Genomic DNA, 17,162 nt, shown 5'->3' with positions numbered 1-17,162 from the left:
GCAAGACAAAAAGTTTAACTATTCTGGAAGACTGAAATAATATCAAGTAATTTTTTTTCTGGCCACAATGGTATGGATCAGGAATAATTTCTAACCAATTGTAGAATCAAGCTTGAATGCTCTTGAATATGCAAATGTACAGGAAGAAACTGACCATGGTCAAGTATGACTTGTCACAGAGATGCAAGCATGGTTTAGCATATACAAATCCATAAACAAGATGTAGCATATTCATAGAATAAAGGGAAAGACTCATGTGGTTATCTTAGTAGGTACAGAAAAGAAGTTGACAAGATCTAGTATCTTTTAAAGATTAAAAATTTCAATAAATCAGGCAAAGAAAGAACACAAGAAAAAAGGCCATATACTATAGCAAGGAAATGGAATCAACCTAGATGCCCATCAAGAGAAGGAGAATGAAAATGTGGTACATAGATACAGTGAAATTTTATTTAATCATAAAAATGAAACTGTACAACTTGCAGAAAAATGGATGAGTTAACATAGGCTCAGAAAGACAAACACAGCATGTTCCCTCTCATATGTGGGGATCTTAGCTTCTAATTTTTACATATATTTATTTATGTGGGAGTGGAGAGAGTCATCCAACACAGGTACATTTGAAAATACTATAAGGAAACCTACTACTTTGTATGCTACTTGTACGTTACATACAAGTGTGTGTGTGTGTGTGTGTGTGTGTGTGTGTGTGTGTGTGTAACATACACACAGTTAACACCAAATACTCATTGGTGAAAAGGTTATTCTTCAAGACCAATAAAGATGAACAAAAATCATTCTTACCAGTTTTATTCAGCATAGAACTAAAGTCACAGCTGCAATAGTCAGGCAAAAGAAGAAATAGAAATCAATGTAAAGGAAGACATTAAATTGTCTGTGTTTGCAATGACATTTTAGATATACAAAGCCCTGGAGACACCAAGAAAAAAAGTCCATTTGAACTAATAAGTAAATTCAGTGACACTGTAGAGTCTACAGTCACTATATATAAATCAATAGTGTCTCTAAACACAGACAACTTACCAGAAAATAAACTGAAAATTTAATCCCATTTACAAAAGTTACAAGAAATAATAAAATCCGAGGAATAAATTTAACCAATGGTAAAAGATCTCTCTATGAAAACTATTTGCAGCACCAAAAATGGCACAGTCACATTGAGGTAGCCCAGATTTTTGTAGTAGAAGAAAGAACATTGTTAAAATGTTCCCACTACCTGAGATGACCAGCAGATTCAAAGCAATCCTTAGCAAAATTCCAGTAATTGTTTCCACAGGCACGGAAATTCCATCCCAAGGGAATGAGGAAGAGACTGGTAGGAGCTGAGGCACCTCTCTTATTCTCAAAAAAAAAAAAAAAAAGTATTTTCTTCATTACTGGTCATCAGAGAAATGCTAACTAAAATCACCATGCTTGTATTACCTTGTATCTCTAAGAATGGCTATAGTTTTTAAAAAGATGAAAGGTAAGTCATTTTCTCATTATTATAACCAAATACCCAGAAGGAAGCAAGTTAAGGGAGGAAGAGTTTACTCTGGCTCACAGTTTGGGGGTACAGTCCACCGTGGTGAGGAGTCATAGTGGTTAGGGATAGCAGGAGTGGAAACCTACTTGCTCAATCTGCGTGGAACAGGAATCAGAGAACTGGGAATGTTATCACTTATCTGGCTTGCTCCCTTGTTTTAGGTTGGTCCTCTTGTTCAGGGGAGAAGTCTTCCTTCCTCAGTTAATACTTTCTGGACATGCCCTCACAGACAAAGTCACAAATTTGTCTCCTAGAGAGTTCTAAACTCAGCCAAGTTAACAATGAAGATTAGGTACTGAGTAAGTGTTGGTGGGGGAAAGGAGCCCTTTTACCCTCAATGAGAATTAGCTATAAATTAATACTAAGGATGTAGAAAACTGTGTGGAGGGTCCAAAAAAAAAAAAAAAGAAAAAAGAAAGAGAAAGAAAGAGAAAGGCAGAGAGAGTGAGGGAGGGAGAGAAAATAAGACTTCTATAGGTTCCAGTACTCTTACTACTGAATATCTGAAATGACATGGGTTTGAGTGTGAAGAACATGGACTAATTGTATCAATGAGGATCTGTACCCCATGTTCACTGCTACAGTAGTTATAATCACAGAGCTGTGTGCGCAAGGACAGTATATAGAGTGAAATAAAACAGGCATGAGACCATACTTCTATGCAAAATGTAAAAAGAATGATCTCACTGGACATGGTGGCACATACTTTTAATTTCAGCACATGGGAGGCAGAGGTGGGTGAATCTCTGAGTTCAAGGTCAGCCTTGTCTACATGTTAAGGCCCAGGATAGCCAGGGATATGTGGGGTGACCCTGTACCAAACAAAATAAAATAAAAAAAGGTGATCTCATGGAAGCAGAGACTAGGCTGGAGCATGAAGGTGGGATCATTGCTCAAGGGTTACATAATTTCAGCTGTGTAGGAAGATTAAGTTCAGAGAGTCTATTGAATAGTATGATATGCCTAATCATGATAGGCCACATATATTACATGTATATTATACATCTGGAAATTGCTACAAGTGAGACTGGGATCAGAAGATTGGGAGCTGCTACTGCTCTTCCTGAGGACCTGAGTTTGGTTCCTAGCAGCCATATTGGGTGGCTCACAGACACCCACAACTCTAGCTCCAGGTCAGTCTGATGCCTCTGGCCTCCATGAACACTCATGGCCACATATCTGCACATGTACACATAGTTAAGAGCAACCAGAAGAAATCTTTAAAGAAAAAAATTGCTGCAAAGTTTTATGTTATTATTATTAAAATTAAGTATGTGAGATAATGCATATTAATTAACTCAATTTAGCCATTGTTCAATATATATATTTCAAAGATTCATAAATATTTATGATTTTATTTGGTAATAAAATTCATATTTTTGGCAGTGCTTGGGATCAAACCCAGGGCCTTGCATATGCTGGGCAAGTCATTTCTGGCTGAGCTATAGCCTGCACCATTTAAAAAAATTAAAAATAAATACTAATTGATGTATAACCAGGTTTAAAAAACACACACTAAAAGAGAAATGAGAGTTGTCTTTGAATGGTGAGTTTAGTTATTTCCTGTTTTCCATCCTTTTCAATACTTTGATAGTCGATCATTTTATTCACTAAGGAAGATAGTGACAGCAACAATTAGAGACATGCATGGGAATAACTTGGAATTTTTATACCAGGAAGGTTAACTAAGGCATTTTAAAACTTATTTACACTTTAGCTTTTCAATGACACACAATATCCACTTTTCAGATATCATAGGAGCTGGTCCAAAGCTGTGCCCTGGGTAAAGTCCTTTACTTTAATCTAATGTGTTCCACATGGAAACTTTGCTGTGACTAAAGCTTTCCAATTTACAAAGACTGAATCCAACATAGGCCAGGAAAGACAATCCTTGAATTGGCAGCAGATGACTGTCCCTCAGTCATCTGTGAGTTGTAACTTTTTCAATCACATTTTTACCAAATAAATTATCAAGTGAGGTTTCATTCTGGGACACAGAACTGTTGACTGACCCTGGCAGTGTGTTCCAATGACCACATCAACCTGTGGTGACCTCAATGCTCCCCCAGGCAGCTCTGCTTCCCTTGGACAGTCTCAGATTTCAGAAAGGCAGGGATGGCTGGGTGATAGCTCCATCAGTGAACTGATTGTCATGCAGGCACGAGGACCCAAGTTTGAACCCTAGCACTCTAAAAGCTTGGTGAGTTGGTGTACACTCTGATCCCAGCACTGGGGGAGGGGAGGGGGCTGAAGACAGGAGGGATCTCAGACTTGCTGGCAGCCGGTCCAGCTGAGTCACTGGGAAAGCCTGTCTCAAATGGAAGGTGGAGAGCAATACTGCCTTTTGATGACCTACCCCTCAAAATGCATGCATATGCTAGAGAGGTAGGAGAAGAGGGTGTAGGGTAGAGAGGGAGGAATGGAGAAGGGGGGAGAAGACAGAGAAGGGGAGGGAAAGGAAGAAGGGAGGACAGAAGGGGAGAGCAAAGAGGAAATGAAGAACACTCAGGAAGTCAGCAAGTATCCAGCCACATTTGAAGCAAAGTTCTACCTCCCCCCTCCCCCCCCCCCCCGCCCTGCTCTTTCCAGCCTAAGGAGACATACATAGCTCCTTGCCCTTTTCAGCCCTAGGGCCACCTGTCTTAATTCAGGAGTGTAAAATCTTGTGTCTAAGTTTGATAAATTCTCCCCGATAAACAGTCTCAGCTGAGTCTGGCCCTGGAGATGGCCACGTGGACAAAGTGACCATTGTCTGAGAAGGAAACACAAGCAGGCTCATACATTCCCATCACATTCAACAATAGGGTGGGTGGCAGGAACCCCTGGGATTTCCAGGCAGCCACGAAGGTGCCAGGCAAATACAGGAGCTACAGGAGGAAAAGCAGAGTCCACTGCCTCACAGTGGAAGAGCTGGAGATGGAATGCTACCTGCCGGGGTCAGATCAAAGGTGAGCAGGGAAATGGCAGCAATGGGACAGACAGGAGCAGTGGCTCTGGGGACCTCCTTAGTGGAGCTGGAGCTGCAGACACTTGGTCCAGCTGACTCCCTTCCATAGCCTTCTTGCTACACTCTGATGTCAGGAGGGTCTGCTGCGAGTGTGTCCTGCGCTGAGATCAGAGCATTAGCATTATTTTGGGCATCAGCAGTGGTCTAAGATGTGGGGCTTAAAGAATCCATTGGTGACTCAGTGTAGCCTATTTATCCAGGGTCAGTACACCAAGGACCAGGGCAGGAATGAAAAAAGGCCCTCTTATGCCAATAGCAGCAGGGTCGTCTGGTGTTTTTAAAGAAGCTACAACAGGCACCTTCCACCCATGCAGTGTGAGGTGGCTTTGCATACACACACACACACACACACACACACACACACACACACACACACACACACACACACACACACACATTAACTGTGAGGTCTTTACAAACCTGAGATTCCTGGACCATGGATCATACTATCCCTCTCAAGGGTGCACCACACCAGTCAGTCTATGACGTGAAACACCCTCTGTAACCACCATGGAAAAGTGCATTAGCTGGCATGACTGGCTAAGGGAAGATTATGATACTTCAGGAGGCAACAAGAGTTGAAAGATGTTTTTCTGAAACTGTTCCTGAGGAGACTACAGATGCCCAAGGCCATCATCTAGATGACTTCCTATAACTAGACTCATGTCCTAGCTACTGAGATGCTGAGTTTTTGGGGTGAGTTCCTGGAAAGCCATTAAAAATGTAAAAGCACCCCCTTCTCAGTTCAGCTGGGAGCCGTCTCTCTGCTCACAGTGGAAAGGGGTCAGCACCCAGAGCTGGGTGGCCTTTCCCAGGAATCTGGGATATCAGCACTTCCTTCTGCTGCTGAGTCTAGAAAAGCAGCTGGGGTCAGAATCAGCATTCTAGAGCCCAGTACTTCTCAATCCTCTTTGCATCACAGCAAAGTGAAAATATGTGCATCTACCTGAGGAACATGTAGAAGGTTGCTTACTCTTGTCATAAAACAAAGCTGCAGATAGCAAATAATTATTGTATCAAGGAGGAAGGCATGGGATACAGCATGTCTGAACTGTGTTTGACCATGCAGCTACCCCATGAGATGAGTATTCTATGAACCCCATTTTGGGAAACACTAAACCGTGGATTTATATGAACAAAAACATTGTTCTAATGTCACTGTAACTGCCATAGCTCTGTGCCTGTGCCTCTCCTGACAGAGAATTCACCCATGGCTACCCAGCCTCTTCTGTTCTTAGCAATTCAGCATTAGATCCATTTTAGGATTTGTCCCCTTCCTCTTCATTCCCAGGCAGCCCTGCTTTCATAGGCCCTATCTTCCTCAGCATCATCCTGAATGGTTTGATCTCTGTTGCTGTGATAAACACTATGCCCCAAAGCAGCTTACTGGAGGAAAGGGTTTATTTAAGCTCATAATTCCAGATAATAGTTTACCATTGAGGGAAATCAGGGCAGAAAGTCAAGAAGGAACCATGGAAGGATGCTGCTTATTGGTTCACTTGTTCACTCATGCTCAACTAGCTTTCTTATACAGACCAAGCCCTTAGGGAGGCCTAGGCATGGTGCCTTCCATGGTGGGCTGGACCCTCCTACATCAATCAAAATAATCCTTCACAGATATGGCAAGAAGCCAATATGATCTGACCAGTTCCTTAATGGAAGGCTCCTTCAGAAGACCCAGTATTATGTCAAGGTGCTGCTGAAGCTAACCAGAACACTGAGTCTTATGCAATCCAGCAACTTTCCCCTGAAACACTCATTTGTCTTTTGCAACATGCTCTGCTTCTATAGGATTTGATGTGAGGATGTACAAAGTAATCTAGCCAAGTAAGATAGGAATGGATCAGAAAAAGAAACTTCACTAATATCAGTAATCCTAAAAGCCAACTCCAGATATAATCAGAATAAATGATCAAAATTAAACTTATTCTTGGGAACCTCAGGGACTCACAAGGATGTTGGTGGACCCCTTTTAACATTCAAAAGATCATTTTTTTGGTTGCTCATGTTCAAAGACTGAACTTCTGTTTCTACTTGCAACTTTTCCTTCCATTGTTTTTTAAGTACTTACTACATGCTAGGCACTGAATACAAAGATCTCAAGGGATTCAAGGCCTAGGACAGAGTCAGATGAACCAGAAGAGAATGGTGCAGTGCACTTAGGTGGACAGAGAGGAATTCCTGGGCTCTGCTTAGAGGAATCAGCAATGCTTCATGGAGGTGGCGATTCTGAAAGAAGACTTGGGTAATTCAAAGGATGTTATTATTTGTACAAAGATGGAAGAGAGGGTCAGTAGAGGTGTTCAAAGCATAAGAAGTACTTGTGTAAAGATCAACTTGTTTGGGAGACCCTACCGTGGTTGAGCAGAGCTTTCAATCAGTGAGGGTCAAGCATTACTCTCCTGTTTACTCTCTGCCATATGCTCAAATACTTAATATATTAGCTAACTTAATCTTCCAGTTTTACCTCCCTTTTTATCAGAGATGCTTGATGGCCCCTTCCTTGGCTAAGTGTAATGGGAAGGGACTGGAGATGGACTCACACAGGCCAAGTGGGGATCCTGGGGATTTCTACACAGTTCTGTCCAATGGGAGAGAATGCTCACTGCAACTCTCTCCCGTGACCTTCTACTTAACCCCACAGACAGACACTTTCCTCTCCTGCATGCACCTCTCCTTCCAGCCACCACCTGTCTGGAGCTCATGCTTTTGTTTCTGTTGGTCTCCTGATACACAGAAGGTGACTCTTTTGACTTTGGGTGGAGCAAAAGCCCCACTGCCAAGTCAAATGCTGTTGTCAGCATCGCAAGCTGTCCCTCCAGAGAGTCCTCATAAGAATTACTCTATTTGTCCCTTCTGCAGTTTGGGTGTTTCCCCAGTTGCTGTGGGCTTCACCCAGCTTGGGAAACCACCCTGTGTTAATGTGACTATCCTGGCTTCCTCCACACACCTCTCTGTCTCTAAAAGGAGTTAGCTGGCGCTATATCAAGGTTAAATTTCCAGCTAAATTACAGAAGGACCAAAAAGAACTGTGGGTATTTGTGCGGAGGAAGCTAAGCCCCTGAACCACGCTTGGTGAAGCAATCCTAGCCTCTACTGGACACCTTCTACAGTTTAAAGTTATATGAAGTTCATTTTCCATCTGGACTTTCAAAACGGGCTGCAATCTTTTGGGATGGAATGAAATGATCCTTTTGACAAAGATTGCTGATACCCCACATCAGTGTTCCAGAGAAGTAGGATTGTGAGGTGGGGTGTGGGCATACAAGGTCCATGACAGGCTCTGATGCAGATATCCATCTGTCCTTTGTCCTTCCCTCATGCCTTAGCTATAGGCCACCTTCCCTCCAACCCCATCCAGTGGTTAACTATCATGTTTTCATGTACATCTGTCTTGAGTCCCTCCTGAGGTCATATTTCAGATTCCTGTCTTCCAGCCATATGAAGACTAGATAGTAAACATCTTAAGCCTATGGACCATAAGGTCTTTGTGGTAACTACTTAACTCTGTCCTTGTAGCACAATAAATGCCCCTGATAATATGCAAGCATACAATTGTAGTTGTGTTCTAATAAAACTTTATTGATGTGGAGCCAGATTTTGTGATAGGCCATACTGCCTCCATTTTTTTTTTTAAAAATCCTCATTTCCTTCTCATTTCAAGGACTTGAATGAGGTGTTAAAAAGGCAAGCTATTTGTCTTGTTACTCTTGGATAGTCTTTTTGTTTTTTATACTTCAGAAAGTACATGTTGTCTTGTCCTTGTAGGTGGTTATTTAAATTGAAAACAGCTGTGAAGAAAAGAACTCTCAGGGCACATTTTTTTAATGCCCACTAGCATGAAATAGTCACTATTTTTGTTTAGACACAAGGGTTACCAGTGCTGCCAAGTAACTCAGCAAAACTTTCTACCCCTCACACTGCCCAGGAACAGGAACAGAAGGGCAAGTGTTTTTTGTTTTTGTCTTTTTTTTGGGGGGGGGGCTGGAGAGAAAAAAGAATAGGGGGAGGGGGAGGAGGGAAGGAAAGAGAAGAAAAATGAAAGAAAACTGAACAAGTTTGGAAAAGGTGGGCGATTCTAGACTGTAATATGGATACATTTCCTTAACCTCTCTATATCTTGTCTGTGAAACTTTCTCATAGAAACCGAGCTTCCTGGGAGAGAAGTAATCAAATAGGAAGACACCCAACCAAGGTCAGACAGGGGACACTCCTGTGTCTGTCCTGCCAGTTGAGGTGGGTGACCTGGATGGCCTTGTTAAAATCACTTGACCTCAAGGATGTATCAGCAGCAATCCCATCATCCCCTCCTCAGCCCGTGGTTATAAGGAGAAAGGGTCCTTGACTAGATACTGCGGGTCTTGCAACGCTCCCTAAGCTGGAATACTTCTATTGAAGTACTCAATGAAAACTCAATGAAAAACTTATCCAGACCAATGGCTACAAAATACTCAAGATAAAATTCCAGCAGAAAAATTAAAATAGCCAGTTAATGACAGCATGGTTCAAATGAATACATTCAGTAAAATGTCCACAGTGGCATTCTCTTTATGCGATCACACATAAAATACATTTTCGACTTTTTAAATCCTTTGTATGGGTGAGTATATATGTATACACGTTTGTGTGAGGGAGGCATGTGTGTACAGAGTTGTGGAGGTTAGAGGTCAACATCCAATGCCTTTCTGAGTTATGTTTTATGTATTTCTTACAGTTGTGTGTGTGTGTGTGTGTTTGTGCATGCACATGAGTGCACACAGTATGCACACCAAAGTGCATGTGTAGAGGTCAGAGAACAACTTGCAGAAGTCAGCTCTCTGCTCCTACTATGTGGGTCCTGGAGATTAAACTCAGGTTGTCGGACTTTTGATGGCAGGTACCTTTACCTGTTGAGCCATCTGGTTGGCCCCACACCTTTTTTGAGGCAGGATCTCTTAGTGGGACCTGGGCCTTGCCAATTAGACTAGGCTACCTGGCTAGCAAGACTCAGGGGCCATCCTACCTCTAGCTCTCCAATGACAAGGCTGTAAGTGTGTACCTCTGCTTCTAGGTTATTACTTGGTGTTGGGGAGCCAAACTCCAGTCCTCATGTTTGAGTGGTGCCAACTAAAACATCTTCCCAGGCTGGGTCCCTTATTTATCTTTTAAAAAGTTGATCTACAATCAGCTCATTGCTTCATTTAGCTTTAGAAGATGATATCTTAAAAGATAAGGAAGCCTGAGTACCTCAGCCTAACTTGATAAACATAAGAAAGCAGTTTCTAGCTCATGGCAATTTGCCCATTTGCCCAGAAGCAGGCAGGTCTCTCTCAGCCACATGGAAACTTCCAGATAAAATTCTGCTGCAGGCATGGTGGAGGTGCTTAGGCATCTAGCATGCCATTTCCCCAGGTGATCTGGGGAAGCGCCAGGGTTCTGCAAGGATGAGCTGGGGAATCTGTGGCTTCAGGGCTCCTCCCTGAGGTCCTTCTTTCCAGGTCTTCAAAGAGAATGTGCTGTACCTGCCAGCCTTCCCCTCTGCAGCTCAGATACTGAAAAACACCTCAAAGCTAAAGGAATAAATGGCATGTCTTGACTTTTTTTTTCAGTACATTTTTAGAGATTAATTTCATTTGGAAAGCTTTTCCCAAAGAGGAGTTTCTTAAAGAAACATGCATTTGAAAAGTATAGCTCTCCTCTAGGAGTTCTCACTCTGTGTGTGTGTGTGTGTGTGTGTGTGTGTGTGTGTAGGAGGGAGAGGAGGATGACCAGAATCTAGGATGCCCACTTCATTATTTCATAGTATTGTCTCAATGTACATGGCATGTTTGCTGAAGAGGAGAGACCAGTGTGATAGTAGTCTTGAATTATGGCTTTGCTACTCTCGACACTGGATAAGTTCTGTGAGCCCCTTGATGTCTTTTCTTAGCTCCCATCAGTAGAAGGAAAAGCTATGAGGACCACAGTGATGCACTCACTAAGGATTATATTTCACCTTGCTTTGTAATTTTCTTTCTTCATTATACACCACTTCCCCAGACACACCTTGGTGCCTCTTGGTCTCCTCAGGTCATTGTCAAGGCATCTGTGGATGGGTGTGTTATTTTTGCTAGAGTTGTAGTTCTTCTTGCCCTGGATTCTCCCAGAATATGGAGTTCATTACCCTTTGGTCAGAGGAATGCCTACCAGGAATGTTGGTGTCCTGGGAAAAACCTTGCCCTGGTGATTGTTCATATCCCCATCCCTTCAACTCCTTAGTATATACTAATGGATTTCATTTAAATGGAAAGGCTTTGGGCCCCTTGCTTTGGTATATTACTTATTTTCTTTTGTTCTGTTCCGGAAGAATCTACCATAACACATACACAGACCATGATATAAGGAGAGTGAATAGAAAGTGCTTATTCTGGCTACTGAATATAGAGAATTTTTAAATACACAGTTCTTACTCACTCACACATATATGATAGAAATAATGAGTTCCTCAAAGAGGTTCCTCTACCCACTTTCTCGCTTGCGTGTGTGTGTGTGTGGTGTGTGTGTGTGGGGGGGGGGTGATTAATTTTGGCCAGAAGAGGGCAGTATTGCATATGTGGGTCTCCCTGCAGCTGTGACATTCCAGGAGTCCAAAACTATTAAATGACAAGTAATTTTGGAACACTGCCTTAACTACTTTTTTTCATATGTCCCAAATTGCCAAAGGCCAATGTTGAATTGGGTTTTGAAGAATTTGTGATCTTCCAAGGGCACTCAAATTCATTATCCCTGTGTATGAATAACTATAGGAGAGTATGAGTAGCAACATGAAAGTGACTCCACAGAAGGCTTATGAGGTTGCCAGACAGCTGGGCATGGTAGCGCATGCTTAGAATCGAAGCAGTCAGGGATGAAGGTAGCAGATCAGGAATTCAAGGCTAGCCTGGGCTACACTGTCTAAGTTTGAAACCAGCTTGTATTACATGAGACTTATCTTTAAAAAGAAAGAAAGAAAAAAAAAGCTCAGAGAGAGCTGTGGGAAAACGGCACTATAGTAGAAGAGAGACTATGGCACAGACTTTGAGATGAGGAGAAAAACGTGTTGGAGGAAGAACCAGGAATCAGCATGTTGGGATGAAGCCTGTGGTGCACAAATTGGAGATGTGTAGGTGGGTCTGACCATGGGCTACTGGCTGTTAAAGAACTTTTACTATGCACTAGGCATGAGTCTAAGAACTGCCTGGATAAAACTTACTAAATCGTTCCACCCTGTGGTTAATCTCATGTGGTTACTTATGAGGAAACTGTATGTGGCCAGTTAGGCTTCCTGAAATGGGACCTGAGAGGAGGGGAGCATGCCAGAGAATTTTCAGAGAATGCTCCTGGCTTTAGAGGCATACCTGGGGCCCTCAGGGCAAGAGAAAATGGCGGACCAGGGAGAAGGTGAGACTGTAATTCCAACTTCACCGGGGCCCTGTAAAGCTGAAATGGCCCTTCAGGGATGATTCAAGACAGGATGAGGACCCTGGATTTCCTAACCCTGTATCATGACTAACAAATGCCCCAGCAAAGGGGAGGCAAACCAGGGCAGGTTCCAGAAAAATCAACGGAGGAGAGTCTACTTGTAACACTCCAAGAAGCTGGAAACAGACCTTCCAGTCCCAAAGCTAGTGTGTCTGGTGCAATGCCCAGTTCACCACACTGAGTTCAAGAAAAGCTTGCCTGATGTGGGGGCATTTAAAAGCAGAAAGGCAAGGTGAGAAACTAGGGCAGCTGCCTTATGACTGCATTTAACTGTACTGATGTACTGCAGGGCAGGTGGCTGGGGCTAGATGAACACAGTCCCTCCTCTCAGCATGTAAAGGACACTAGTCCTGGGTCCCTTCCTCAGATACCAAATCTGCAGGTGCTCAAGTTCCAAATTGGCACAGTATATTTGCATGGACCACCTCTGGATTGTGTAGAATACCTAACACAACAGGTATGAATAGTTACTATGCTCCATTGGTTTCTGAGTGACAGCAGGTAAACAGTCTGTACATACATACTCCAGTACAGATGTACCTACAGAGGTCTTACAAGTCCACAAATGAAGCAGGAGGAGTATACCTTAAATGGCAGGTGTTAGAGGCAGACTAAGGGTCTGAGAGATGGTGTCAGGCTACAGCTGGGGAAGCCTATACCCCATTTGGAAATTCAGGGTAGTGCTTAGCATGTGGCAAATGAAATTTTGATCTGGGAAACTTTCTGGATTTTTTTTTCTATTTTGACACATGAAGCGGAGGTTCAAACCTTTGCTTAATAGCACAGCTCTTGAAAATGGAGAACAGGTGGGGGCAGATAGCTCGTAGTAGTGAGAAGACCTCCTATCTCTTTGTAAGAGTGGAATCTACTTTTAGCACAAGATTCAAGAAGTACACAGAAAAAAAAGGCCAATCTCCACACACTCCGGTCCCCTCTGCTCCCAGGATACAGCCATTGCCACAGTTTCTTGTGTATTCCTCCAGAGAGAGCATACACATATGTAAGCATAGGTATCCATGGAGATGACATTCTATGGCCTCCATATCACATCTCCACATCATTCTACACTGTGCTTTCTACATTAACACCTAGGCTTAGACTTGCTTCAGTGATGTTCCCACAGAGCCACATCATCCCTTAGAGACACAAGACATAAAGCTTTTCCATTATATACTAACTTACTTGTTCTTCATGAAACTGGGAGTCAAACTGAGTATCTTGTGCTTGCTTGTAGACAAGTTTCTGCCATTGAGCTGCACTGAACTTTTGAACCAGATCTCCTTTGATGGACATTCAAAGATGTTTTAACCCTTAAAAAACAAAACAAACAAACAAAAACACTTTTATTTTGTTCTACACTAAAACAAAACAAAACAAACAAACAAACAAAACCAAAAAAAAAAAAAAAAGTTTTGGAGTCAAAGTCTCTTGTGTAGCCCAATCTTGCCTGAAACTGATAGCCTCCCAAATGCTGGGGACAGAGTCTTGCATTACTCTGCTCAGCTCTTTTTAAATAACAAATGACAGGATATAGCTCAGAGGCCAAGCACATGTTTAGCATGTTCTGAGATCATTGGTTTTAATCCTCAACAACCCCAAAATGAAGCAAATAACAAACAATGCTACAATTTGTTTGTATACCTGGTAGTTTGCATATGTGAGTGCACTGTCCAGTAGAGTCCTGTTACCTCAAATCCTGACTCAGTCTAATATGTGAAAGGAGGGGTGAGGATACAGTTTGAAGGCGGAAGGAACACTTGCCTATATGCCTGAGGCTCTCCGTCTAATCCTTACTATCGCCCCACCATCCACCAATCTGTAGAAAATAGTAACCTGCGGTGGCTTTAAACTGCTTTTATCTTCATCAGAAAGGTTAAACACTTGCTGGTGTGTTCAAGAGATAACCATGGCTCCTCCCTTGCGCACTATCCTATATCCCTGTGCATATGCCTACCGAATTCTAAGAAGTTCATTCCTTCCTGCCGCCAGGAACATATTTTAAATGCAAAATCTTGTAAGGAAGAGCAAAGTGAAGGTTCTGTTTGTATTTGGGGTGAGGTAGGACGCCCGGGTGGAGAGAGAAGGTGGGACGCCCGCGTTGGATGGAGTTTCAGAGACTCACCTGCCTCTTGCTCTGCTCTGTCTCTGCCTTGCAGCTCATGTGCTCCTCGGTGCAGAAGGCCCTGTTTGAGGAAGAGGACCACGTCAAGAAGCTGCAGCAGAAGGTGGCCACCCTGGAGAAGCGCAACAGGCAGCTCCGCGAGCGGGTGAAGAAAGTCAAGAGGTCTCTGAGGCAGGCGCGGAAGAACAGCCGCCACCTGGAGCTGGTCAACCAAAAACTCAACGAGAAGCTGGCTGATGCAGGTGCTCAGCAGCACATCAACGCTCTGGGCCGGGAGCCCGCGCGCGCCCCCTACCTGCACGGGTAGCAGGTGCAGGTGGATGCAGGCCTGCCTTGCCTGTCCCAAGGAACTGAGGGTTCTGTAAACGCACTTACTTCAAACATTATAGGAGATACCCATTAGGCATTTGGTAGAGTCTAACTGGGTAAAATGGCAAGTCTTAACTTTCTTTTTCATTGGGTGCTGACCTTACTGGTTACTCGGCTTCAGACCCTATGTGTGCCATGCCCCTTTTCTGTCCTGGTGCCACACAAATACCTTAAAGCCCAGAGACAGTAGGATCCCCGAGTTCTGGGACGTCTTGGGTCTGGCCCTTAGTCGCTAGAGATTCTCTTCACTGTGGAGAGAACATTCTAGAAGAGAACATTAATGAAGATATCAGGAGACTGCTTTTAATTTAAAAGAGAGTCAGTGTCTCAGCAACCAGAGCTGGCACAAGCATGCATTCTGAAGAACCACAGTCATAGAGAACATTCTGGAATGTTCTGCTGCTTTTGCTCATGGGTTTAGAAGCAGGGCACCTACATGCTAATGTGGAGGGATCCGTACTCAGTTAGCATTTCCCTCAAAGCGAAGCTCATTAAGACTTAAGGAGTTCATCACAGGTGAAGTGAGCAGCAAGCTGAGCCAGCTGGTAATTGGTAAAGGTAAATTATATCAGTTTTCCAACCCCAGCTCCCCAGGGCTGACATGATACCTACAGGTTGTTTTAATCTAAAGAGAGATGGCTTTTTGTGGACACACCATGTTTCATGATGCTGGGAACTGAACTAGTGTCTTGTGCTTTCCAGGCAAATCTCTACCACTGAGCGGCACACTCAGCCCTACTATACTTTTAACCAGATTTCCTTTGATGGGCATTTAAAGATGTTTTCAACCCCTGTTCCCAAGTTGAAATTGAGCTCTGACGATACTGTGGAGTCTTAACTTCGTTTGCTCAGGCTGCCACACTTTTGAGTTCAAGGTCAATGACCCCAAAACACTGAGACTGTCTACTCTGCAAATGCATCTCCCTGCCTGCTGGGATTTAGTAAGGGCTATGTTCCCACCCAGGCTCCTAAAGGGCATTGTCCAGGTATTCTGACCCAAGCTTCTACGCAATCCCCCAAGCCCTATCTGGCATCACACACATGCTCTCTGCCCAGGTTCAGGTTCCCCACAAAAGATCTGTAGATACCCTGATAGAAATACTTGCACAACAGTGCACTTTCTTTTAAACAATTCTTTAACAAAAAGTTATCTTTGCAAAGAAAACTTCAAGGCAGTTCAATAAGAGTGTTCACTGTCCTTACCACTGCCAAGGTTGACCATGTTTCAGCTGTGTTACTCATCCCTCTGGACCAAATGCCCTTCTATGCTGTCCCATCAACAGAAAGAATCCTTTACCTCTACAATGTCAACCACCCAAAGCCCACTCCAGACACATGAGGCTGATAAAATGCCCATTACTGTCACACTGGTCCCCTTCTGCTTTTAGGAAGTCCAGACATCTCTATGAGAAGTACCTTGTATTGTATGAGTATTGTGCCCTTGGCTGGACTGGACATGATGGGAACTCCTATTCTGGGACCGATCTTCCTCCACCCTCACCCCTTAGCCCCTCTAGCAGTACTATTCAGAATTTGCTACATAGGAGTGCCTTCTCTTTAAGTCTTCTGGGGAACATTTAATTAAAGCAGTTCTGTTGCTTCCCAAGTGAATGGCAAGCTTGGAGGCAACAGAGCCAGGACTCAGAACTGTGGAAGCCAAGATGTGCTATGTTCTGTTTTTCCAATAAACACGAGCAGTGATTTTAACAGTGGAGAGACAATGGGCATGTCTTTGGATCCGTGAGGTTTCATGATTTCCATCTTCAGCCTGGAAAAGTGATTTTAAGCCTCTGGGGAGACATGTGGGAATGACTCTGGGACACAGAGCACTGCTCAAGCCTGCTCTCCTGCCAGTCCCTGATGGATATGACCTGATTCTCCCTCCCCCTGGGTTCCCAGCTCTCAGCACACCTGTGCCCCTGTTCTGCTGCTCACAGGGGACAGGAGGTATCATTAATCAATGTCTTCAGACATGTACAGATGTCTTTCTAAAGGAAACTTCCCCAGGTCCCACAGTTTTCTGCCTCATCATCTTTTCACAGCCCTTGCCACCTGTTACTCATCCAAGTGAAATGTTTAATGTTCCATAAAAGGATGACTCCTACCGTCACTCAGAACATGGCACACTTTCTCCAGTCTGTTCTGGTACCTTCTGTGAAATGCAGGTACCAGAAGACAACGTGTCTTTTCCAGAATCACACAATAAGTAGGACTTTCTCAGCCTGTGAGGACTGGGTTTTAGTCCAGGCTATTGCTCTCAGGCAGCAGATGGCCAAAACTATGTGCTCCCACATTTATCTCCTGCATTTATGAAACTATCAAAAAGAAACACTTACATGATTCAAAACTTATCACCAAGACTTTCTTCTTCCTTTTTCACACCATCTTCCCAGCTCCCTGACCACTGTGAAACAACTATACTAGCTTTCTCCAACCAATACTTAAACTTACAATTTCTAATGACAACAAAACTGCCATTAATAAAATGTCTGTATGTGTAGCTATGCAAGCCTAGGCCAGAGGCTTCCAATAGAACTGTCTGTACTGGAAATAGTGGAAGCTGCTAGCTTTTAGAACGCAGCTGATGTCAGGGGCTGGAGGGATGGCTCAGCAGTTAAGAGCACTGGTTGCTTTTTCAG

At 43.4% G+C, this 17,162-nt stretch overlaps 1 protein-coding gene across 1 annotated transcript in view; it reads left to right on the top strand.

The window, feature by feature from the left end:
- Positions 1-16,235, top strand: part of Ccdc3 (coiled-coil domain containing 3) — a 101,153-nt gene extending 84,918 nt beyond the window's left edge. The window contains exon 3 of the mRNA XM_051194894.1: positions 14,189-16,235. Coding sequence (XP_051050851.1) covers positions 14,189-14,461 — 273 coding nt within the window. The 3' untranslated portion in view covers positions 14,462-16,235. The remainder of the gene's footprint in view (positions 1-14,188) is intronic.
- Positions 16,236-17,162: the final 927 nt, after the last annotated feature.

Source organism: Phodopus roborovskii, unplaced genomic scaffold, assembly GCF_943737965.1.
Source record: "Phodopus roborovskii unplaced genomic scaffold, PHOROB, whole genome shotgun sequence".
In the NCBI taxonomy this organism is placed as follows: domain Eukaryota; kingdom Metazoa; phylum Chordata; class Mammalia; order Rodentia; family Cricetidae; genus Phodopus; species Phodopus roborovskii.
Note: the sequence above shows the minus strand (reverse complement) of the source record. Positions and strands in the feature narration are given on the sequence as shown.